We start from the raw sequence: 23,693 nt of genomic DNA on the forward strand, positions 1-23,693 counted from the left end.
TTCTCCTCTCTCCCTCCATGTGGCCTCTGAGTAGTGAGCGCTATCTTCATCAGTGACTAATTCTCTGGGACACCAAAGGCTGCATCCTGCGCTCTCTGTCCTTCGGGGGACAAATGATTCTGAGCCCTTTGTAACAGGGTGTGTTGTGCAGGGGCAGATAGGAGGCATCTGGGGCAAACACAGGTAAACAATGACACATAAGGGTACGTATGCCATTCTGAGGATGCAGTATTCCCAGCTGAACACAGAAGAGTAAAGAAAATGGGACAAAACATTCCTAATGCCTTCCTCCCTCTGTCCTTCTTTGGCTTATGGCATTTTGGTTGGGGTCTTTCTATTGCAGCCATCTATCTGTGATGTGCCTGTAGCCTGTTTTGCAACAGTCATGGATAGCTCAAGAGAGAAATTTACCCATACTTCAGTGCTAGCAGTCAGTGTGTCTGGGCTGGAGAAGATCATGCAGTAAGTTCTCTGTGGTCCCTTTTCAGCATTGGTTTGCTCTGATGAAGGTAAGGAGGTCTCTGCTAAGACACAGGGACAGTCTCCCATTTATGAAGGATCTCAGAAAGACAGAAAATTGCCTAATGAGTCTGGCGTGAACTGGATCTGCAAAGTAAATGTCCAAAGATGCCTAGAAGCCTCTGTGAAGCTCCAGCCTGCTAGCTAGCGAGTGTGGTTGAAGCCCCATCACTTGAAATGTTTAAAACTAAAGTGTGGTGATTTTCAAAATCATTCAGAGTTGGACTAGCTCAGTCCTCATTGAAGATAGTAGTAAACTTCCCACTGACTTCCATGAGAGCAGAGTCAGGCTAATGCCACTGAGTGCCTTTAAAAATCCCACCCAGACTGGACAAATATAGGATGGTTCCATCCTGCATTCTTCCCCCAGGGGATTGGCTAGAAGGCCCTGTAGGTCATTCCCATTTCTAATATATATGATTTCATGCCATTGTTAGTTATGTATATTCTATTGAAGCAGGAAGGATATTTTTCTCCTGTTTCCTCAGTGCAGCCCTGCTACCAAGCCTCCTACTCACTTCTACTTCTTCTTCGTCCGTATGGCTTGGGTAGGTAGCAATGACTACAAATTTATATCTAGGTTTGATAGCCAGCACATTGCCGTTGCAGTGAGCTGGTGAATGTCCTTCAGGCCCGCGACGAAAGAATGAAGGGAACACTCAGATATGATGTGCTCTGTTGTTTGTGCCTAGTGACCACAGTCGCATACAGGTGTTTGCCTCATTTTCCATTTAAAGAGGGTTTGGGAGCAAGATGACAAGCTTCATGTGGTGCTTCTGTTAAGTGCTGGTGTTTTTCATGCTCTGTGCTTTGTGCAAATTCACTCATATACCAATGTCATCAATTGGCCACTGAACGTCGTATTACCGACCTCCCAGTGAAAGTAGCAATGATTATACTTCCTACTCACTGATAGTAAAACAGGGGGAATGCTCTGAGAGACATGTCAACATTTGGGGGGTTGGAGATTCACATCTGCCCCCCTGTGCCTCATCCTGCCCTCTTGGGCCCCTGCCCAGCTTATCTCAACAAAGCCTTGTAGGGTTTCACTGGCACAGTTACGTGAAAAGCGTTGTCTGTCGTGTGAATGTCACTAGGAAGGAGGACTGAGAAATTTGCTACATCAGAAATGTATCAAATGTTTTTTTACAGCTGTCCGCCTCTGTGCGGTATTGTGTGTGGAGCAGGGAAGAAGGTAGAGATCTTCGGGTAGCATTAGTTTGGCTGGAGCCACTAAACCTCTTTCACTTGCTGCATCTCATTGACCCTTCCGCCAGGACATGCTTAAGGGCATTAGGAGCTTGCTTCCAGAGAGAGGAGAAGGAGAGCCAGGGTGATATAGAGCAGGAGCTGTTTGACATGCCCTAAACATCACAGGGCTATTTTCTCTATCCCCAAACACACAACAGCCCGCTCTCCGCAATGCCACTTTGAGAAGCTCCCATTTATGGGGATACCCAAGCTTCTGGAAACTCTTGTTAACATTGAGTGACTGTGGCATGTCACTGGCATCTCCGGGAGTGAGGCAGGAGGGGAAGGATGCACTTGAGAAACAGCAGAGTCAAAATAACCCAGAAACAAAATGATCCTTCATTGCTGCCTTTGATCACTCAGCTCCCTGCCAGGAGAGATCTTGGATGGTGATGGCAGCAGTGGGCTAATTTGCTGCTGCTACTGCTGCTTGCACGAGGCAGAGGACAATGTTGTCTTCACTGAGGGGGGCTGGAGGTCTGTGGTAATGCCCTTTGTTGTGGGGTGAACCTGGAGAGATGCAACAGGTGAGAACAGATGTCTTTGAGACTGATGGAGCGATATGCTATTTTGCCTCTCTTTCTCTCTCTGTACCTTCCCTTGCTGGGTCATGTTTAGCAGCTCTTGTGGCACAGTAAGAGCCAATGGAAAACATGTAGGCTGCCCTGAGGCATTGCTGCTGCTTCTTGTGTCCCTAATATTGGATGGGGGCAGCAGATGTTGCAAGGGTCTTAGAGAACGTATTTGCATCCGGAACTGGTGCTGGGTTCCTTCGCTTCAAAGCTCACACCATTCCTCAGCACTGAGCGCTAATAGACAGAGAGGGATGAGTCCTGCAGTGTCCGCTGAGCTGCCAACCAGCGGAGATTAGTTTGACAAGGAAGAGCTACAATGTGTGGCTGCAGGGAGATTGTGTTCCGATGGGGTGTTGTCTTGTTGTGCTGCCCCTGTTTCTCCCAGCGGGCATTGTGGTTCTGGGAAGGAAACGGCTGAGGAACAATAACAAAAACAGGCCATTTCTATTTGTTTGCTAAATGAAATCTGGTGCTGCTCAAGGTTGCTGGATTGACCATCCTGGAACTGAAGCCTTATTTATCCTCAACAGCAGCATAGGCTTCCCCCAGGCAACCATCCAGACAACATACATTAGCTGTTAGGGACCACTTTGAGGGTTGAAAGGGTGGTTCCGTTTCCAAACCAATTCAGTCTTTGGCCTCTGTTGATTTTCTGTGTTGCCCGTCACCACAGTATCCAAATGCTTGCACCTCTGCTGGGCCGGCCGGCAAGGGGACCTGGTTGTTGTGATTGCACTGGTGGTTTCTATAATGTGGACACCTCTCACCTGGGAATTGGACTGAGACCATGGAACTCATCTCACAGTGAGTCACGAAACAGCTGATAGTAATGGCTTTTGGACACTATTATCCTTAGCTAGATTCAAACAAGTGGCCTAGAAGCAAAATCATTCAAAGCTGGTTGCTAATCACCTGAGCCATCCAATCTCCCGCAATAAGGTCACTTAAAGAAGGGTTTATTGCAGAACTGGGCCTGCACTTCAAAATTTAGATCTGGATTTTAACCCCTAAGGGTCCAAATGTGTGAAAGCAGGGGTTGGGAGTGTTCAGAACTGAGGGCGGGGGGGGGGGGAGGTTATCCCATTATAGTAGTTCATCCCAGTATAATTATAGGTATGGGGCCAGATTTTCAAATGCTCAGCATCCACAGCTGAAACCAAATGTTTCAAAAGAGATCAGCACCCAATATGCACCCAAAATACTGACCTCTTTTGAAAAATCTGGCCCCAGCTGTGGGGACTCCAGCCCTTCTGCGCTGTTAGAATCTAGGTTCAGATCCCAAATCTCCCTCCTCTCAATAAAATAAAGGGGTATTTATGTCTGGGAGCCAAATTCATCCCTGAGAGATTTCTAGGGGTTGGAATGGAATCTGTCCCTAGTTTGTCCTGTTCCCTGTATTGCAAAGGCAGCGCAAGAGAGAACAGAGAATGCATTGCACAGGAGACTGCTGTAACAAGGAGCAGTGTCTGTACAGTGTATTCCTCAAACACAGTCTGTGCTTGGAGCACTCACTTTATGAAGAAAACAAACTGGTTTCAACATCCTGGGTTGGAATAACTCGCTCCTGGGATGGGTGCCTTTGCCAAGTTGGACTCAGGAGTGCTAATATAGGTTAGGGAGGGGTTACGTTAAGAGTATGTCTACCCTGCAGCTGAGAACATGCTTCCCAGCACAGGTAGACAGACACGCTAGTTCTGCTCAAACTAGCAAGCTAAAAATAGCAGCATAGCACAGGTTGCAGCTTGGGGTAGCTGCCTGAGGACAAACCCACCCGGATCCCCAGGGTACATACTTGGATGGCAAAGCTTGAGCCACCACCCATGCTATCCCCCGGCTTTGCTGCTATTTTTAGCACAATACCTTAAGCAGTGCTAGCACATGTCTGTCTACCCAGGGTGCGAGGCACGCTCCCAGCTGCAGTGTAGACATACCTTTACGGGTTACACTTATGAACTGCAGCCTGATCCACTGTTGCAACTTCACTGTGGAAAAAGGGCAGGGCTAGAAGGTACAGTCGGGCCTCATTGAAGACAGAAGTGCTGGCTCCACAGGCTGGCACAACTTCAGCATCTGGTTCCTCTGCCAGTGGCTGCCAGGTCTCCCTTCTGGGGTCCCTGTGCGTTGCAGAGAGAGAAGTGCAAATACGAGTTTTGGGCATGCACTGCCCTTGGCCATTTCACAGACCCTGCTTAAGGGTCTGTGGTGCTGTTTGTCTGGCAGCGTTGCCACCAATTTCCCCCTGAAAGCTGCAGTTCTGCTTCAACAACACATTTTTAAAAAAGGGAAATAAAGGGGAAAGCTGTGAGTTGTGTCTGTGTCTGCTTCTGTCAGTGCCGGCCTAAGGCATCTCAAAGGATCGTCCTGCTTAGAGCACTGAGAAACTGAGTGTCCAGTCACCTGGGTGCATCTCCCCAAGTGTATTCACTAGTATGAAATGGACGTGGGGGGCTGATATATCCAAGGCTCCCATTCCTTTTTTAAAATTGCTATATGTTGTTGTTGTTATTATTATTATTTCTATTACAGTAACAGTCAGAGGCTGCGTGGAGATCAGAGCCCCACTGTGCTAGGTGCTATAAAGGCATATACAAAGAACTTACAATCTAAGGGTATGTCTTCACTACCCGCCGGATTGGCGGGCAGTGATCGATCCAGCGGCGATTGATTTATTGCATCTAGTCTAGATGTGATAAATCGACCCCCGAGCACTCTCCCGTCAACTCCCGTACTCCAGCGCCGCGAGAGGTGCAGGCAGAGTCGACAGGGGAGCGGCATCAGTCGACTCACTGCCGTGGAGACACCACGGTAAGTCGATCTAAGTACGTCGACTTCAGCTACGTTATTCACGTAGCTGAAGTTGTGTAACTTAGATCGATCCCCCCACCCAGTGTAGACCAGGGCTAAGAAGACAAGAGGCAGAAACAAAGTAGGGGCGGAAGGATGCAGTTGAATACATACTCATTTTACGCCTATATTTGCCATGTTTTCAAATTATTGCTATCATTGGATTAAGGGATCCTCCACCGGTGTTGATCAGTCTACATCAGCAGATGATCTGGCCCAAGGTTCCAACTATCTTGGCTTCCCCTGGAGCCATCTTTAACTGGCTGGTTTCTTATAGGCACCAGAAATGGCTTTTAGGGAGAGATGTGAAGGTGTGCCCCAGCCTGTAACCAATCCCTTGGGAGTGACCCCGTTAGTGTGCCAGGCCTCAAGAACACATGCAGTTGCACAGGGGTTGGCCCCAAGACAGCAAAACTGGGTCTTCAGGCGCCAGCGAACCTGTCTCCCTCCATGGCTCCCTGCAATGAATCCTGTGGGAGCCTTGTACTGCGTTCCTTCAGCACACAATGCTCTCAGCATTTCCAGCGACCCCAGGCAGCCTTTTTAAAACATTAGTCACCTGATTCATATTGATTCTATCTGTCTCTCTTCTGTCCTTCATCCCAGGTGTGTGTCTGTCTCTCTCCAAAGGCAGCTCTTAACCTAGCCACGTGACACCTTTCTCCTTTGTTCTCCAGCTGGGGTCTTTGCTCTGCTTCCCTGCAGAGAGGTGGGGGAAAATCTCCTTCCTTTTGGCCATTGGTTGCTAGGTGTAAATATCCTGTCTGCTGGGGTTTCCATTGTCTTTCCAGATCTTCCACTGATATCAGTCAGTTTCAACCAGTCCTTTAACGGACGCTTTCATGCCACCCCGGACAGTTATGTGATATAACACCTTATGTCCCCCGCTTTGCCCCAAGAGCAGCTTTTCAACCCTTTACACTCCATGCAAAGCCACACAAAGCACAGAGGGAAACTGAGGCACACATAAACATCATGAACATATGACCAAAATTCCCACTTTGTCACCACCCTATCAATTAGTTCAGGGAGGCTGCAAGGGAGAAAGCATGGATACGTTTGTTGGAGAAACTGACTGAGATGAACAATGCTGACGTGATTGGTGGAGCAGAGGAAGTGGGGAGGGAGAGTGACACAATAGGAGACTAGATTGGAAAAATAGGTGGTGCTAAAGAGTCAGTTTCTTCAGGCTTTTCTAAAAATCACTTTCTGCCTCTCTCCCTCTTTGTCCTTCCTCTTCCTCCTCCTCGCACTGACAGTGAATGCTACCCCCAAAGGGATCCATCCCACCGCACTGTGAGCATCTCTTCATTCTCCCAACCCGTCTTTATGCCATCAGAGGCTCCCTTTCCCTATGGTATCCTTAGCAAGGCCATCAGAAGCCCTCCACTCACCTCAAGATCCTGCCTTGGGTTTTTGGGAGCTTTGCTTCTTACCCCAATTCTGCCCAGGTTGCTAGGAGCTTGTCTCCTCCCTGCCACCCAATATCGTGCCTCCAGAATTAGGAGCTTCCTGTCTTCCCCTCTCTTCTCAGACCCTGCCTGTGGTGTCAGGCACACTCTCCATGTGTTTGCAGCTGTTCTTTCGAAAATCCTTAATGTCTGTGCATCTCCATCTCAGCTCTTGTGACAAGTACTCATCAACTGATATGCTCTAAATCAAACTTTCCATTCATATTTTGTTTGCACAATCCCTTTCTACTCAGTGCATCTGCTGGGCGTTTCCTTCCCATCCCACGCCTCCGCACATCATCACACTGAAAGTGCTTGTCTGACAGCCATCGGAAAGATCAGCATCTGCTAACATAAGCTAGGAATATGAGCTCCCAAGTTACTCCTCTCTGTGCATTCCTGCACTGGAGCTGTCATGCTTGCTGCACATGTTGGGCTGCCGAGCACATAAATACCTGATCTGGCCCAGGACAGTGACTGGTGGGCTTGCTTAAAGGATTGCTCGTGAGCCCTGGATGGCAGACGAATGTGGAACTCAGGCACCTGGTGAAGTGACCTTTGGTTTGGTAGTGGCTGTGAGGTTGTGAGTGCTGGGTTCCTACATCTTAGTTTGATGGTGACTAGGGTAGCTGGTGAGTGTTGGACCATGCAGACTCTGGTTTGCCATTGCAGGGTTGTTCTTGGTGGCTGGGCTGCTGCAGGTGGGTTTTTTTCCTCCTCAGAAAAATAGCAGTGGAACATTTTGCTTTGGGGCAAAAGAAGAAAACAGCACTTAAAAATGATAAGGTGGGAAAAGAAAGACAGGTCAAATATTGGGTCAGTCGTCCTCAACAGTGTCACTTGGATTTGTGTCCTTTGTTCTGAACTCCTTATTGATGGTAATTGTGACGTGGTGATCACCGGTAACAGGATGCACAGAGGGGATAGCTGGCTCCTGGCGTAGACGGGCTAATTCTGCTGAGTGTTTTCAGAGAGTTGCACGTCCGCCACTTTGCCATGCACCATTGGGCGGCAGATAATCCCATGTACTGAATGAATAAATCCACTTGTTGTCAGCTCCCATCAGTGTCACATGCATGAAAGCCTGATGCTATTTAAAGAGACATACTGTGGAAATAAGTCTAAACACCATGAGAGAACATGTTTACTGTCTGGCTTGTGATGGAGCACCACGTGTGTTGAACTTCCTGGTGTAACACAGCAGTTCTGAGCAGGGGCTACCATGAGCCAGATTAGATGAACTAAGAACCAACCCTAAACCAGACCTGTTCCCTTAAGAACTTTGGACTCACCTTATGAGAACAAACCAGTGGATCTCCTCTTAAAGTTCTGGAGCTGTGGTGAAACCGATAAGATTGTTTCACGTGAGGATTCTTGATGTTTCCATTTTCGCTGATTTCACATCCTTCAGATTTCTATCATGCTGTCAGAGGTCTGGTCCTTCAGCAGCAACCTCCTGGGTACTTGACAGGGTTGTATACTCACTTTGGGTCTGGTTGCTCAAGTGAGGACCCTAAATAGTACTCTGAAAGGGATGGAGTCTCAGCCCTTCAGCCAAGTCCCTCTGGATCCTCAGCCCTTCTGGGCTCCTGGGGAACAAACAGACAACTTAGGACCAGGAAAATAAAAGAACAAAAAAAATATACAGTCCCAGGCGAGCTACTGGCCTCTCTTTCTTCAGAGAGGCTTTGGACAGGCCACAGTCTGTCTCAAAGTCTGCTGGCTCACCAGGAGAGGGACTTTTGCCTCAGGGGACTTGGGCCTTCTTTTAGAAAAGGGAGCAGGCTCTGCTCTCTGCCAGGCCTCTCCATGGCAACTGGGAAACTCCGTGCTCTGCTCTGCTCTTCTCCCAGAGCTGCCTGCTACTGAGCTGAGTGTACCCCCTCTTGAACTCGTCCTCCATTCTTGACATGACTTTCAGACGCAGCAGGGCAGGGCCACTCCAGCCCAGAGCAACTCCTTAACCGCTTCCTGCCTGGTGCGGGGTTTACAGAACCCTCTTACACATGCTCATTTTTCAGTTCAAATACCAAGCCCACCTTTGCACATGCATTCCTTTTTTTTTCCCCTTGGAAATGGGCTTATTTTCATTTAAGTGAAAAATTTGCCAAGCGTGGCATTATGATTATTATTTATTATTTGGTACGTGATAGAATGGGCTTATTGTGACTTTGCAGCAAAATGAAAAAAACCTCAGATTTCCACTGATTTCAGTTTTTGTTGCAAATATTTCACATACTTCTGTCCAGCACTTTCTTTTAGGGATTGCCAGTGCCAATTTTTATTTTTACTTAATTATCTTGTTGTTTACAGAATCGGTTTTAAACTTCAGGTGCTTCGAGGAAAGCATGAAACCCCAGTTAGTCTCCTCCTGGCTGTGCAAAACTGTATAACGGGGGCAAGTAGATTTCTTTTAGACATCAGCTAATGGTCATTATGGGTCTGATCCAAAACCCATTACAGTTAATGGAAGTGTTTCCATTGACCACAGTTACCTTTGGATCTGGCCCTATATACACTGAAGCATGAGGTTAGTTGCTAATATGTAACTGCGTGAATTAATCTTCATAAATGAGCTAGATCCTGAGATCTTTAATCAGTTTCTACATAGTCCTTATTCAGGCAAACTCCCGTTAAGTTGCTAGGAGTTTGCATGGGTGATAGCCCAGGCCAAGTCAGGCCTTCGGGGTAAGGCGTGTAAATGTTTAATCATTTAAGGCCAGATTCTGCCACCTCTGCTCCCTTTGAGTAGTACCTTATTGCTCAAGTGCTCCCATTGAAATCCTTGGGACTGTTTGTGTAGTATGATACTGCTCAGCATGATTTGTCTCAATAATATCCTGCAGCAGTGAGTCCCACAGGCCAACTACGTGTTGTATAAAAACACTCACTTTTTTCCATGTTAAGTGTGTTTCTTCTTTTAATTTTTAGTGTCCTGTAGTTTATCCTTGTATTGTGGGAAACAGGAGCACTAGATTAGCCTTTACTAGGCCCATCATTTTGTCCTAGTCTTGAGTGTAGTCTATTTTCACAAACTCTCCTCAGTCCCAAACCATGCTTATTTCTACTTGGGATGGAAGCAGAAATAACAACATGCCAGGAGGGTGGCTGTTCTCGTGTTCTTTCCAGTGTGCCCAGGATGAGGGCTTTCTAGAAGGCTTGGAACCATGCCTGGTACCACATGAAATCATTGACACCTCTGCAAAGGGGGTGTAAAACCCCACCACTTTGATTTGACAGCATTTTACACCCATTCTGTGCTCTCATTGCACAGGTGTCAATAACACCAACAGGTGCAAGGTAGTGGAGGATCTGGCCCCTTGTTACTGCAAGATTTCTAGCCCAAAGAGCTTCAGGTCAGCATCCAAAATGCTTGGATGCTGAACCAAAATTCTTAATCCTTTGAAGTTCACCACACAGCTGAACATTCCCGAACTCTGGGGAAGTTCAGATCTGGATTTGATCATCCTGGCTTGTATCCATCACCAGTTACTCAGGGGCAATGCGGGGCACTGATAACTGTTTAATTGCCTTTAAAGTAAAGCAGGGTCAACACAAAAGAAATTTCAGGCAAAACTCCAAACACCCCAAGTTAACGATGGTTAAGGGAAGTAGGGCAACCTGTAGCCTACCATCCTACCATGGCTTTATTCCCTCTCTCTCTCTCTTGCTGCTGTCTCAGGTCTGCATTTTACATGATATAGGACCCACTGGTATCAGTGGAGAAAAGAATAGGGGCTCACTTTTGTGGCATGATTTGGTGCACTTCTACTGTAAGAGAGGAGAATTGCCTTCCCCCCTTCCCCAGCATTCTAAGTGAAGGGCTGTCAGCTGCAATTCACAGGGAAGTATAGCCGCTAAAGGTGACCGTGTAGCGTTTCAGAAGAGCTTGCAGAGAAGCTACCATCTCGTAACACTAGACAATCATCCAGCCCATTCAACAAACGCATGCAGCTCCACTTTCCGGGCAGGTGGTACAATCACAAATACCGGGCAGATGAATGTGAATGAAAAGCAATTCTTCTGTACTGTTTGGACAGATCCCACCCCTGGTTCCTGCTGGCTCCTGTCCCGGCCTAATAGCTACATTCGCGCACAGTGTCCTGTGAGTCAAGAGATGAGAGAGGGCAGTGCCTCTCATCACCAAGAACTAGTCAGATGAGATGGGCTTAAACCCAGAGGGATGTGAGCCCCTCTGGGGGGTGAAGCAGAGATGGAGGGGGGCAAGTGAAGGTTTTACATTACTCCTGCTAAGGGTTACACGGCCCTCGTGCTGGTCTCCATTATTAGCCGAGTTACTGGAGCATCCTGACAGCTAATCAGCTTCCTGCATAGATCTTAAAAACCAGTCATTAACACCTGCAAGGTCACAAGTCAGCAATGAGGCTCTATTGGCCTTGCACAGACTTTTGTAACCCCTCTCCCCAGCTTGGAGGATTTGGGGTGCTGCACAGGCATAGTCCTCTGCAAGGTGAGAGCACTCAGGTTGTGTCTGGGAGCCTCTCATGGAACCCACTGTTTGTGTGGTTATTTGTGTTCTTCATTTACTACAGACTCCCTAAGCCTCTCGGGACAGACTATTCTAGGCTTGGCCTGCTCTCTGGTAATTGCATCCACATTAAAGCAGACCCTCCCCCCGACAGGGCTCTTCCTTGCCCTGTCCTTGCCGGCTCAGAGCTGGGCAGTGATACATGAGTTTTGCTAGAGCAGTGATGTGCAAAAGTGATGCCAGTAGCTGGCAAAGGTTAGGAGAAGAAGGTAAAGTTGTGCCCTATTTAAGGCCAGTTCTGTTTTGCTTTATTGCTCTTGTTTGCTAACTATGTGGATTGCTACTAGTCCCTTCTAATCCATGCATCAATAGAACCACTATTCAGAGCTACATGCTATGTCTCACCCACATCAATCATTGTGGGAGTGGGAGAGTGGGGTCTGGGGGAGCCGCTCATTACTGCAGTGGTAAGTTGAGAATTGAATATGGTACATGGCAGCTCTGTGGTGCCTTGGAGTGGAGGAGGGGTAGGACTCTGCTGAAACAGTTCCAAGGGTAAGCTATATTTAGGCTGCTGGACAGAGATTGTGTCATTCTCTCTAGCTTCCTAGCACACACAGCCTTCAGAGCCTACTTCCATTACATAGGGTCCTGACATAGACAATAATAAAAATATAATATTTTGCACTCATAAAACATCTTTCATCAGATGATTGCAAAGTGCTCTGCAAAGGCAGGTAAGTTTTATTGTCCCCATTTTGCAGATGGAGAAGGTAAGGGACAGAGAGATCTTGTGACTTGCCTACCCTCACAAACCAAGTTGGTGGCAAACTCTGGAATGGAGCCTGAAAGTATTAATTCCCAGCCCCCCTGCTCTAACCAGTGGGCACTGCTGCCTTGCAGAAATGGACTGCTGAGGCAGCAGTGTGATCCTGCACCAGATCGTCATTCATTGTGTTGAAATACTGTGTAGTGTATCGAGCCTGGCGTTCGCCACAGATTTGGAGTCCGAATGTAGATAAACCCAAATTCCCCCCTCAGAATTCAGATACCAGAAGGTTGTTATGCATTTTCCTGCAAAAATAAACATGGAACGCTCCTTAGGCCTGCACCAAAACTGCTGAAGGTGGCACAAGCCAGGTTAAAGCCGAGCATAAAACGGTGGAGTAGCAAGTGAATAGTTTCTTTAATGTCTTATTTTCGCCTGTTTCAAGAAGACCAGCTAGTAATATAACTGAATTCTTTCCTCCAAGTGATATGGTCATAAATCTCTGCCTCTTCATGCCCCCGTCTGCTCACACTTTTGGAATAGTAACCAAACAGTACCTTAGGTGAGTGCTGCAATCCATCACTCATTCATGCTGGATGTGTGGCCAGAGCTGCCACAACAGGGTTTTTTCCAAAGCAGTGAATCTCCCCTGTGATTAGATAACACAGGGCTTGTCAACTGCAAGGTGTATCATCCTTCACGGTCACGGGAGCCCCTAAAGGGAGGACTGTAAAGAAAGATAAGGCCAGCTGTTCAGTTCCATAGCCAGTGCGGTGATCACACTTCTCATGAAATGCCTTGTCGCTCCTTCCACCCCCTGGTAACCTTTGTGGTTGGTGTGGTGTCAGTCTCTCGGCTCTGGAGAGCTGGTGTGTTGAATGCCAGTGACTGAGCTCTGGGAATGTGCCGAGAAATTGGGGGGCTTTTTTTATGCCTAGTGTTGGGAACTCAGCCCTGAGAAATGTATGTACGGAAAGGTCATTGTGCTTTTGTGCAGGTATGTGTATGCACAGTGCTGGCATTGGAGCTATAGAATTGCAAAGAAAAGTTAGGTGAGTGCCCAGTGCCAAGGTGCCCAGTGCCAAGCTCTGGGGATGCTCCACATGATCTTGTGAGCCGACGGTACAGTTATTTTCTCATCTCATTTGCTGTGAATGTTTGAGGTGTCTGAATCTTTGATCTTGCCTTCCCCTCCTATTAACGGTCCATCAGGTTGTAGTACTTTTTTCTTCTGCCCAGTGGAGTGTGCCCTCTGACCAGTCAGGTGCATGTCCTCTGCATGCCTCCAACCTCTGTTCGCTCCATTTATCTCCTCACCTGAGGGTGTGCCAGACCCTCATTCTGAGCCATCTGTGTGTCAAAGTGCAAGGGGATGTTTGCACTGTGGAGGCAAGAGGACACAATAATGCCCCATGGAAGAGCCCCGCTGCTCTGTGGATGTATTTTACAGCAGTGGCGTCCCCCCCAGTGCTAGCAGAAGCAGGACACATGTTTGCAGTATTATTAGCTAGAGCTATTACTATTCATATAGCATCGTGATTCAAGAGCATCCATGAGGAGAAAATCCCTTTCGCCTCCTGCCCACCTCCCCAGCTAAAACACAGAATGGGGAATAAATTGTGACGTTAGTGATGGACTCTGCCATGGACAGGTGGGTACGTGTTCAGGTTCATCAGGCAGTCATCAGAAGGGCTGGCAATTTTGTTACTGACTGTGGCATCCCACCCTGCCTCCCTGGTCTGATCTGACCTTGGAGAGTGGGTGGAATGAATGCAGATAGGTTGACCTGCCATGGAGCATTAGTAGGATTTTGTATTCCAGTAGCGGTAAGTCACTATCACTGTGGCAAGCCACGCCGTATTTGGGCAGCTCCTTTCTCCGAGGTGCTGACTTGAGGACAGAAGGGGGAATTGATTTCAGAGAAATCTTCCTAAATATGAATGAGTTTTAGGGGGTATTTTTTCCTTAAATGCAACCTTGTCAGGCCAAGCACTTGATGAGACCCCTCTAAATACCAACAGGTATCTTGTGAAATGAAAGACATTGGGTCTTTGTGGAAGGGGTCAGTGAACCGGCTTCTTCACAGCAGTACAATAGCTGCATTTTTGTGAAATTGCTGTAGGATAAAACTGCATACTGCAGATTTCTGTTTTCATGGATTGCTTCCTGCTTAGTGGTGGTGATGGGAAGATGATGTCTAGGAGTTATCACCACCAAGCAATGTGTGTCACTGAAGCTTGGTTCATAGGAGAGTTCTATGAGAATTGCAGTACCACACGTATACTTACACACAAACAATGTGTGTGTGTGTCTCTCTCTCTCGGAATGTCATTGATTCCACTGCAGCCTGCTAATATATCTCCCCGCACCCCAGCTATGAAATAGATATTTCCTGAGATCACAGGTGTGGAAGTGGATCTATCAAGTGGCTTCTGATTCTGCAGAGAAGAATAAACACCTTGAAAGAATCAGAAAGGGACTATCCCAGAGACACATGTACCTTTTCTTCCAATGTGAGAGAGGCTGAGAGTTTCACTGGTTTCTGTCTGGGAGACATGACCTCCTCACTAAGGCTTGAGAACTACAGTTCCCAAAGTGCCATGCAGAAAGCTCTACCTGTCTGTCAGGAGGAGAACTTCTATGCTTAATGGTTGGTGGAAGAACATACTCAGCAAGTTAAGGGACACTAAGAAATAAAGCTGTGTGGGAAGAAGTTCCTGGGGGATTGTCAGGTTACTAGGAGTTTGATGCTCTGGCACAGCATTGCAGTGTGTTTTGATTGTGAAGATGATGGCTGCAGGGCAACCAGTTACAGTATTTTGGGGGGGGGGGGGGGGAAGTCTAGCTAGAGTCCATCCTTCTTTTGGATGGTTGGCTAATCCTGCCCTGGTGGACTTTTGAAAACTGGTCTTGCACCTACATATACATATTGCCTGGTTTTGCCTGTACACTGCCTGCCTTAGGCTATCTCTTCACAGCAGAGTTAACTAGAGTTAGCTACCCTCACCACAAACACTCACTGTGGGCAGGGGTGAAAGTAACTCCGGACACTTACCGGTATGGGGTCGGGGCTGGCTCCAGTCCCCGGAAGGGGCGGGGCCTCGGGCGGAAGGGCCGGGGCTGGGGAGGTCAGCATCCCCCAGCCAGCCCTTCCAGGCCACCTGGCCCAAGCCGACCAGGGCTCCAGTAGCGATTTAAAGGGCCCATGGCAGCAGCGTCTGGAGCCCCGGGCCCTTTTAAATCTCCGGCCTCGGGGCAGCTGCTCCCTTCCACCCCCTCCCTCGCCCGTCGGCGGCCGGGGGGGGGAGCAAAAGGGGTAGGGACGGTAAAGCGCTGCCTGGTCCTTTGCCGCGGCAGCGTTTAACGGTGCTGTCCCTTCCCCCCACCCCCTCGGCAACCCTACCTATATGGACCCTACCAGAAGGGCTAACAACGGGGGAGGCAAAAGGGGCAGGGACATTAAAGTGCTGTTCAGCAGTGCTTTACCGTGGGCTGCATACGGGCCGGTGCAGGTTCTTACCGGTACGCCGTACTGGCCCACTTTCACCCCTGACTGTGGGTTCATTAACTCCTCTTCAGTCAGCCGATCTGGAGTGAGAGCGGTCACGCTGCAATATAACTCTCGAGCAACACAGAGTGATTGTATTAGCATCACAGGGTCTTGACGAGTTATGCTGACTTGAGCTGCAGCTTGTACTCCCAGGGGGCCAACCAACTCGATTTAAAAGCACCATCACATTTGAGTTGAGGTTTGTGTGTATGGTCAGGACTCAAGTTGGGGGCCACACTCAATTTATAACTACAGTTAACTCTGCATTGAAGACAAGTCCTCCGAGTAGCCATGTTTTGGATGGGTCGAGGATTGAGAGAAAGGATGGTCTTGTGATTAAGACACTGGACTGGGTCTCCAGAAATCTGTGGTCAGTTCCTGGGTCTGCCATAGACTTCTTGTGTAACACTGGGCAAATCCTTTGCCCTTTCTGTGTCTCACCTCACCTGCTGCAAAATGATAGTACTTCCTTTCTCCCACTGTTTGCCCGTCTTCTCTGTTTAGACTGTAATCTCTGTGGGCCCTGACTCTCTCCTACTATGTGTATGTACAATGCCTAGCACAATGGGCCCATCCAAGGCCCACTGAAGTCAGCTGTAGTTGAGATCGTGGGTTAGACGTTCAGTCATCTGAGAGTCATGGAATGAGCATAGGACTGTGAGCCAGGAACCGCCTGCATTCTGTGCCAGGTTCTGCAAGTGCCTACCTGTGTCGGATTGGACATGCCATTTAGTCCTCTGCCTCAGTTTCCCGATGAGCGAAATAGGGATAGTATTATTTACCAACTTTTATAGGGGAGGGGATGGTGAGGATGAATTCATGTTTTCTGAAATGCAGTATAAATGCTAAGTACTATTATTATAGTTTCTGCTTGTTTGCTCGTTGGTGCATGAAAGGGAGGGTCAGAAGGGGTGGGAAATGGGTAAGAGGGGACAATGTGTGTTATGATTTCTAATGTAACCTAAGACATGTCTTCTAACCTTCGCTTCTGTTTCTCTTTTCTCTTCCAGGTGGAGCGGGAAATAGCCATCCTGAAGTTGATAGAACACCCCCATGTTTTAAAGCTGCATGACGTTTATGAAAATAAAAAATATTTGTAGGTATTATTGGCTTTTGCCAGGGAGTAAGAAGGGAAATGGAAGGGAAGGATTTTGCGGGGAGAAATGTTTGGAGACAGCATAACAGTGCAAAGAGACTGGAATAGGATTTGAGGTCACTCTAAACTTTGCTGCCCGTATGGTGCCTGCTATCAGCACTTGACTGAGAAAGGAATGGTTTTCATTGACTTGGTTTCCTTATTCCCCCTTTTCTTCTGTTTTTCCCCCTTTCCTGTCTTAAAAAAAAATTTAAATTACAAACAAGCCTTTTTCTATAATATTTAGCTGATATAGAGGGACAAAATCCAGGTTTGTAGACTCCAAATTTGACCCGCCTCAAAACTGTTATAATCTGGTGAATAAAATCCTCCAGATTCTAAATATTTTAAATTAAACCCTCAACACTTTCACCAAGAAAATTAATTTTTAAAGTGTCCAAACAATAATAGCTATTGTTTTTGTAGGGCCTACATGTCTACACCCATCAGTGATATTGGTCCACAGACAGAATTATTTTAGCTTGACAAGGTACCAGATAGTTTGAAATTGTTGTCAAACAAACAAGACACATTAATCTTGGCTCAACTGAAAAAAAAATCAATGTTTTCCAAATGGAAAAGGGCAAATCCAGAAGGTAGTTAAATGTGATTTCCAGGTTTTTAACAGGGTATTGCAAGCAAGGGGAGAGTGTTTAAAACTATTTTTGAAAATCACGTTCCAGCAGTGACCCCCCTTAATGTCACAGCAGTATAAGGGTGTAATCACTGAACCAAGGAATGTGTGTTGAATGGATGTAATAATCCCATATCGACCATACGACCAAGCTTGTTACTGGAGCAATGAATTCCTATTCCAAGAAGTGAGGCCTCGGCATTCAAGGGTTAGTTTAATAGAGCTGGCAGTAATTTCTTTTGGATTCCGAAGCCTTCTCTGGAACAGAGCCTGCCCAGGGTGGTGAACAATGGCCACCAGATGGCTTGTCACAGGTGCTGGGTGGAGCTGGCTCCCATGTATCTTCAGCTACATGCTGTGGGCCAGATCCTTAGCTGGTATAAGTGGGCATGACTCCACTGAAGTCCAGTTTGCACCAGCTGAGGATGTAGCCCCAAGTGTCGTGGCAAGCCAGCCTTCTTTGCAAGGGAGGGGTGGTAAAGGGAGTGTGGGCTGACAGACAGGAATAAAATTTCTATAGCCAATGCATTCTGATTTAATTGAGGAAAAAGAGACACTGGTAATAGGCAGGGACCCAATCTTGCTCCTGTTGAAGTCAATGGGAAGACTCCTAGTTTATTTCAGTGAGGTAGGTGGGATCAGACCTCAGGCTTCCTATTGGCTGAGTGAAAAGGAGTCTTTTTCATGTGTGAGCCCTTTTTTCTTATATCTCCAACATGTCCATTGACGGGCTGTGTGCATTTGGGTGATTGATACAATGTACAAATGCCTGGAAAACAAAGACCAAACTGAATAGTGCAGGGTGGAGTTCGGATTAAAATATCATTATTTTTGCCGCATTGACAGTCATTGTGCATCTCTTTTCTCTTAGATAAAGATGCCTTGAACAAATGGTCTCTGCACATGTGTGCAGATATCTGCTGAAGTAGGTTGCGTTTTTACCCAGTCCTGGACAATGGGATTATTTTACTGCATGGAGGATGGTGCTGTTTAATGGTTAGAGTGAGGAATTTATGCTCTACTGCTCTACTTCGAGTAGTGTCCCTGTGGGTGCTCCACTGTAGTGTGCTTGCGTCCCTACACTGCTGATCAGAGAACTTCCGTAGCTGTGTCTGTTAGGCCAGCACATCCGCTGTCTCTCCTCATGCCCTGCCCCAAGGCTAGCCAGCGAGTGCAGGCTAACCCTCCTCAGTTCCTTCTCAACTGCCCCGGATAGAGACGGAGCTATTCGCAGTCCGTGACAACCATTACTCTCGCTTTACGTTTCTATAGCCAGTTAGTCTCCTAGTACATAGTTGTAATTGTAGTTTTCTTCTTCTTTCCCATTTTTTTCCCTGAAAAAATAATTTTAAAAAAGAGACTTTATTTTTTGCCACTTTTTCTCATTGGGGACCCTTCCCCCAACATGATATGCCCAGTTCACTGGGCTTCAAGAAGCGCCTCTCCTGCAAAGAGGCGATCCATGTCACAGACAAGCGCTTCCGGTGCATTCGCTGCCTCAGGGAAGGCCACATTCCACAAAAGTGTGGTCTCTGCCAGCAGCTCAGGCCCTGGTCTCGTAAGGACAGGGAGTTGAGACAGAAGATCATCTTCATGGAGGCAGCCCTCCGACCAGTGGTGAACTGGAGCCGGTTCGCACCGGTTCGCATGAACCGGTTGTTAAATTTTGAACCGGTTTTAGAACCGGTTGTTAAAAATCGTTACGGCTCCCTGAGCTCCCAGCCGGGGAGGCTCCCCTGGCCCCTCCCCCACCTTCCCCCCTCTTGCAGAGCCTCAGCGTGCTGCACCGCCGGCGCCAGCGCTCTGGACCGCTTCTGGGCAGCTCTGCAGCTCCTGCTGCATTGAGCCGCATGGTAAGGGGGTGGGGCTGCGAGCTCCAGCGGGCCACATGGCATCCATACATGCTGCCCTGAGCGGCCGGGGCTGGGAGGAGGGGTTGGATAAGGGGCAGGGAGGGGGTGGAGGTTCTGGGGATGCGGTCAGGGAAAGGGGGGGGTAGGCATGGGAGTTCCGGGGGGGTCTGTCGGGCAGGGCCGGTGCAACCACTAGGCGCACTAGGCGGCTGCCTAGGGCGCCAAGTGGTTGGGGGAACCAAAAAGCGGTGCCTCCCCAAATTTTTTTAAACAGCGGAGCACAAGGCTGCTGCTGCTCCCCGGCTCCAGAGGGGCTGCCCACGGTGCGGCCAGTTCCTCCCCCCAGGGGAGCAGCTGGCGGCGGAGCGGGGAAGGGGAGGGTCTAGCCCTAGCAGCTGTGCCTTCTTCCCGGCACCGCTGGGTGTCTGCTCCGCCTGCAAGGTACTTAGCTGGGCCGCAGGGAGCCCCACGGGCCCACAGAGCGCCGCGGGGTGGGCAGGTCCAGTGCCTGGTCTGGGGAATGGTGTATGTGGGAGCAACCCGAGCACCTCTCCCCCAGCCAGTGCCACCCCCTCCAACACCCACCGACCAGCTACCTTCTCCCCTGTGCACCCCCCGGCCCCAACAAAACCCACCCTGTCCTGCCACTTTTGCCTCTGGGCAACCTCTACCCGGCAACCCCCCCTGCAAGCCACGGTCACCTTCACCCCTGCATCAACCTCGGGACCCCCCCCACCTTCCATCTCCCTCCTGCCCACTCCTCCCTTGTGCAAACCCCTCCCTGCCACCTTCACCCCACTGCAACAACCCCAGGCACATACACACCCCCGTCTGCCAGCCCCTTGCAACAACCCCCTCCTGCCCACTTATCCCTTGTGCCACTCCCTCCCTGCCACTGCATCCCCTGCAACGAGCCCCTTTTGCCTCTGTGCAATCTCTTCCCTGCCACTACACCCCCACCACCTCCACCTCTTGGCACATCCCTTAAATCAGAACTTTTTATAGGGAACTGGTTGTTAAGATTTTGGCAGCTCATCACTGCCTCTGACCCTTTCCAGACCTGCACCAAGAGCTGCCTGGCAGACGTGAGTCTTCCCCACAGGCCTCAACATCCAAAGTCTGTGGGTTGAAGAAACCAGCTGCTGAGCCCTCTCAGAAGTCCCCACAGTAAGCCCCGAGCTAGCCGTAAATGATCTCTGGCATGCTCGGTGTCCTCGGTACCATTGGCATCAAGACAATCCCATCCCAGTACCCAAGGCTCATGAAGATGTAAGCAGTGTCAGGATGAGCTCCACCCTGACATCTGGTGGTGAGGTGTGGCAAGTTGTGGAAAAAAAAAACTTCAGGGGCTGATCTCATTTGCATAGGCACACCCACGCCGCCTAGACTGAGGCCATAGCTGCCCAAATGGTCACTTCGGCTGCTGTGGGATCCCCAGTGTCTCTGTTATTGGGGCAGTAAGAATAAATTGTTATTACCCTGATTATGGGAACTGTGCTTGGAACTGTACTTGGCCTTTTGCTATGATGGAGGGACTCACCATCAACTAAGTAGCACTCGCTAGGCAAGGGTCATGGGTTCCAAAACTGTGTGAATTGAGAGAGACTTGAGACGGGTATTAGTACCTGGTGGTGTGGGCCCCTTTGTGAGGGCCTGAAGCACCAATTGCACCTCTGTCTCTCTCCACTGTGGAATGTCAGAGCTAATTTTGGGTCTATTAAGAGTCTTGCTACAGGTACTATGCTGCATTCACTTTGGCCTTAAGGTGCACCAGCACTAAGGCCCCCACTACTATGAGCTGAAATCACTAAGCACTGTGTCAAGTAGTGGGGAGCCGGAAGATCTAGAGTGCCGCGGTGTGTTTGTGAGACGGCGAGCTGAGCAGAACTGTTCGTGAGACAGCGGTGTGTTCGTGAGACGGTGAGCTGAGCAGAGCTGTTTGTGAGACGGCGAGCGGTGCAGAGCGGAGCCGGTTGTGGTGGAGCAGAGCCGTTCGTGAGACAGCGTAGCAGAGCAGAGCCCTGTGGGGCAGTCAGCTTCAGGACACGTAAGGTGCCCCTTGCCCCTTTTCCCCACACACAGGCACATTTTAGCCAGATTGGGGAGTAACACTATGCAGATGAACTTTTGAACTCTGGGGCTGGACTTTTTGGACTTTGGGTGATTTGTGGATTGCTGGACTCAAGAGACGTTTGGGTGCTGGGACTCTAGAACCCGAGGGAAAGGGGCATGCCCCAATTTGCTTGGGGTGGTTTTTTTGCTCATGGGTTGTGTTATGAATCCTGTTGGTGGTGTTTCCCCAACATAATGCCACATTGTTTCTCTCTGTTATTAAAAGGCTTTTTGCTACACTCAGACTATGTGCTTGCGAGAGGGGAAGTATTGCCTCTTGGAGGTGCCCAGCGGGGGTGGTATATATTTGTCCCAGGTCACTGGGTGGGGGCTCGAGCCGGTTTGCATTGTGTTATTGGAATGGATCCCCTAGATATTGAACCCGGCCCTTGTTGCTGCCAACTCTGATGGGCAGAAGGGTTACATTTTTGGGGGCTCGTCCGGGATGCCTGGGTCAGTACCCCTCGCAAGCACCTGTTGAGTGATCCACTACATTGGAAAACAATTTATATTTTTTTTGTTTGTGCTTATATTTTGAGGAAATTACTGTTGTATAATGGCTAATTTGTCAGGTTTGTTGGGCCCTGGCTCAGCAGCTTCTAGCTCAGAGGCTGCAGCCTTGGCTGATGATTGGACAAAAGCTCTGGGGCAAACATTGGAAAAGGTTGTGCTGTCCCATGCTGCGTCAAACTCTTGTCGTAAGTTAAGATTATTTGCTGGGGAGGAGGAGTTTGAACCCTGGTTAGAGCATACCACTGAAATGCTGCAAGAGTGGGCCGTACCAGATGCAGAAAAGCGAAGATGCCTCATAGAGAGCCTTGGCGGCCCAGCATTAGATGTGATTCGCACCCTGAAGCTCACTGACCCTGGGGTCAGTGTGAAGGACTGCCTAGAGGCCCTTGAACACAACTTTGGGAGCGTAGAGGACCCTGAAGACAGCTACTGTAAGTTCCTTAATTCCCGACAACAAAAGGGCGAGAAGGCTTCAGCCTACATACAGAGACTGGAGAGACTGCTTCAGAGAGCTGTCATGAGGGGAGCAGTGACTGCTGAGCAGATGGATCAGACCAGACTGGCTCAAATTGTAAGAGGAACTCAGTATCAGAACCCGATTCTACTTCATCTCCAGCTAAGAGAACGACGGGAACATCCCCCAAGTTACTCCCAGCTGATAAAAGAGGTCAGAGAGGAGGAAGAAAGGCAGGCTGCCAGTGAATTTTGGGAAGCCCAAACATCGGATCCAGCCAGCACAACACCACTGCAAGCGGCCAGTGTACTGATGGTGAGCACCAGAGAGGAACTTGCCCAACAAATGCAGGTCCTGACGGAACGGATAGCTGAGCTGCAAAGTACCATTGACCAAGTTAAGACTTCCAGGAATAAGAAGCCTCAAACGGTGGCAATTGAGAAGCCCGCACTTAGAGCCACCATCCAACCCAGGCGAAGGGGGAAATGTCAATTCTTCTGCTACCAATGTGGTCAGGATGGACACAGTGCTGCCAAGTGCCGTAATGAAGAAAACCCCTCCTTAGTGTATGGAAAGCTGAGGATCAGTTGGGAGAGATCCGGTAGCTGCCAGAGGGTCTGGGGACGGGGACCCCCCAGGTCTGCAGGATTTGAAGATTCCCCCAGAAAAGACTGTCCAGCTGGGATCCCCGCAGGACTGATAGGGCCTCGAGCAGAGGTCACGGTGAGGATTGAAGGGGTGGAGTGTAAAGCAGTGCTTGACACTGGATCTCAAGTGACTATTATATTTCAGTCATTCTACCAGCAGATGCTTAGGCACCTGCCTATACAGCCACTGACTGGCCTTGGCCTGTGTGGCCTCAGCATGGATGAATACCCCTACCAAGGGTATGTCATAGTGCACCTGGAATTCCCAGAGGAGGTTGCTGGGGTAAGAGAAGAGGTAGACACAGCTGCCCTAATATGCCCTGACCCTAAAGGGACCTCTGATATGTCTGTGCTGATAGGGACCAACTCCAGTCTCTTCAAGGTACTCGCGGATTACTGCAGAAGGCGGGCTGGGGACCAGTACCTGAATACCCTGATGATCCATACGCTTTGTGCTGAAGCCTATAGGAAAATTGAGAGCGCTAAAAGGGAGACATCTGAGCTACCGCTTGGGGCACTGAAGTACGCGGGCATGACCCCCTTAGTAGTGCCTGCAAGGACGGAGCAAGAAGTGCTTGTCATGAGTACCTGTCTGAAAGGCAGTAAACGGACGTTAGCAATGATAGAGCAGCCGATGGGAGGAGAGCTCCCTGAAGGAGTGCTGGTCCCCAGTGGAGTCATAACTCTACCCGTTGAAGCCCAGGAAAGGGTGACTATACTGATTGCTAATGAAACGAGTCGTGATGTTGTTGTGAAGCAAGGACAAAAGATAGCAGACCTCTTTGAGCCTGAGTCGATTGTAAAACCCCAGTGTGAAACTCAAGTTCCCACAATAGACCCAGCAAAGTTTGACTTTGGAGATTCACCAGTGTCCGAGGACTGGAAAGATCGCCTGAG

The 23,693-nt window shown here is 48.9% G+C and overlaps 1 protein-coding gene across 8 annotated transcripts in view; it reads left to right on the forward strand.

Annotated features, from left to right (window-relative positions):
- The window catches only part of BRSK2 (BR serine/threonine kinase 2), a 427,939-nt gene that overhangs the window by 266,707 nt on the left and 137,539 nt on the right, over positions 1 to 23,693 (forward strand). For all 8 annotated transcript variants that reach the window (XM_074954821.1, XM_074954822.1, XM_074954823.1 and 5 more), the window contains one exon: positions 16,459 to 16,544. In XM_074954821.1, coding sequence (XP_074810922.1) covers positions 16,459 to 16,544 — 86 coding nt within the window. The remainder of the gene's footprint in view (positions 1 to 16,458; positions 16,545 to 23,693) is intronic.

The sequence above is a fragment of the Natator depressus genome, chromosome 6 (assembly GCF_965152275.1).
Source record: "Natator depressus isolate rNatDep1 chromosome 6, rNatDep2.hap1, whole genome shotgun sequence".
Taxonomy (NCBI): Eukaryota; Metazoa; Chordata; order Testudines; family Cheloniidae; genus Natator; species Natator depressus.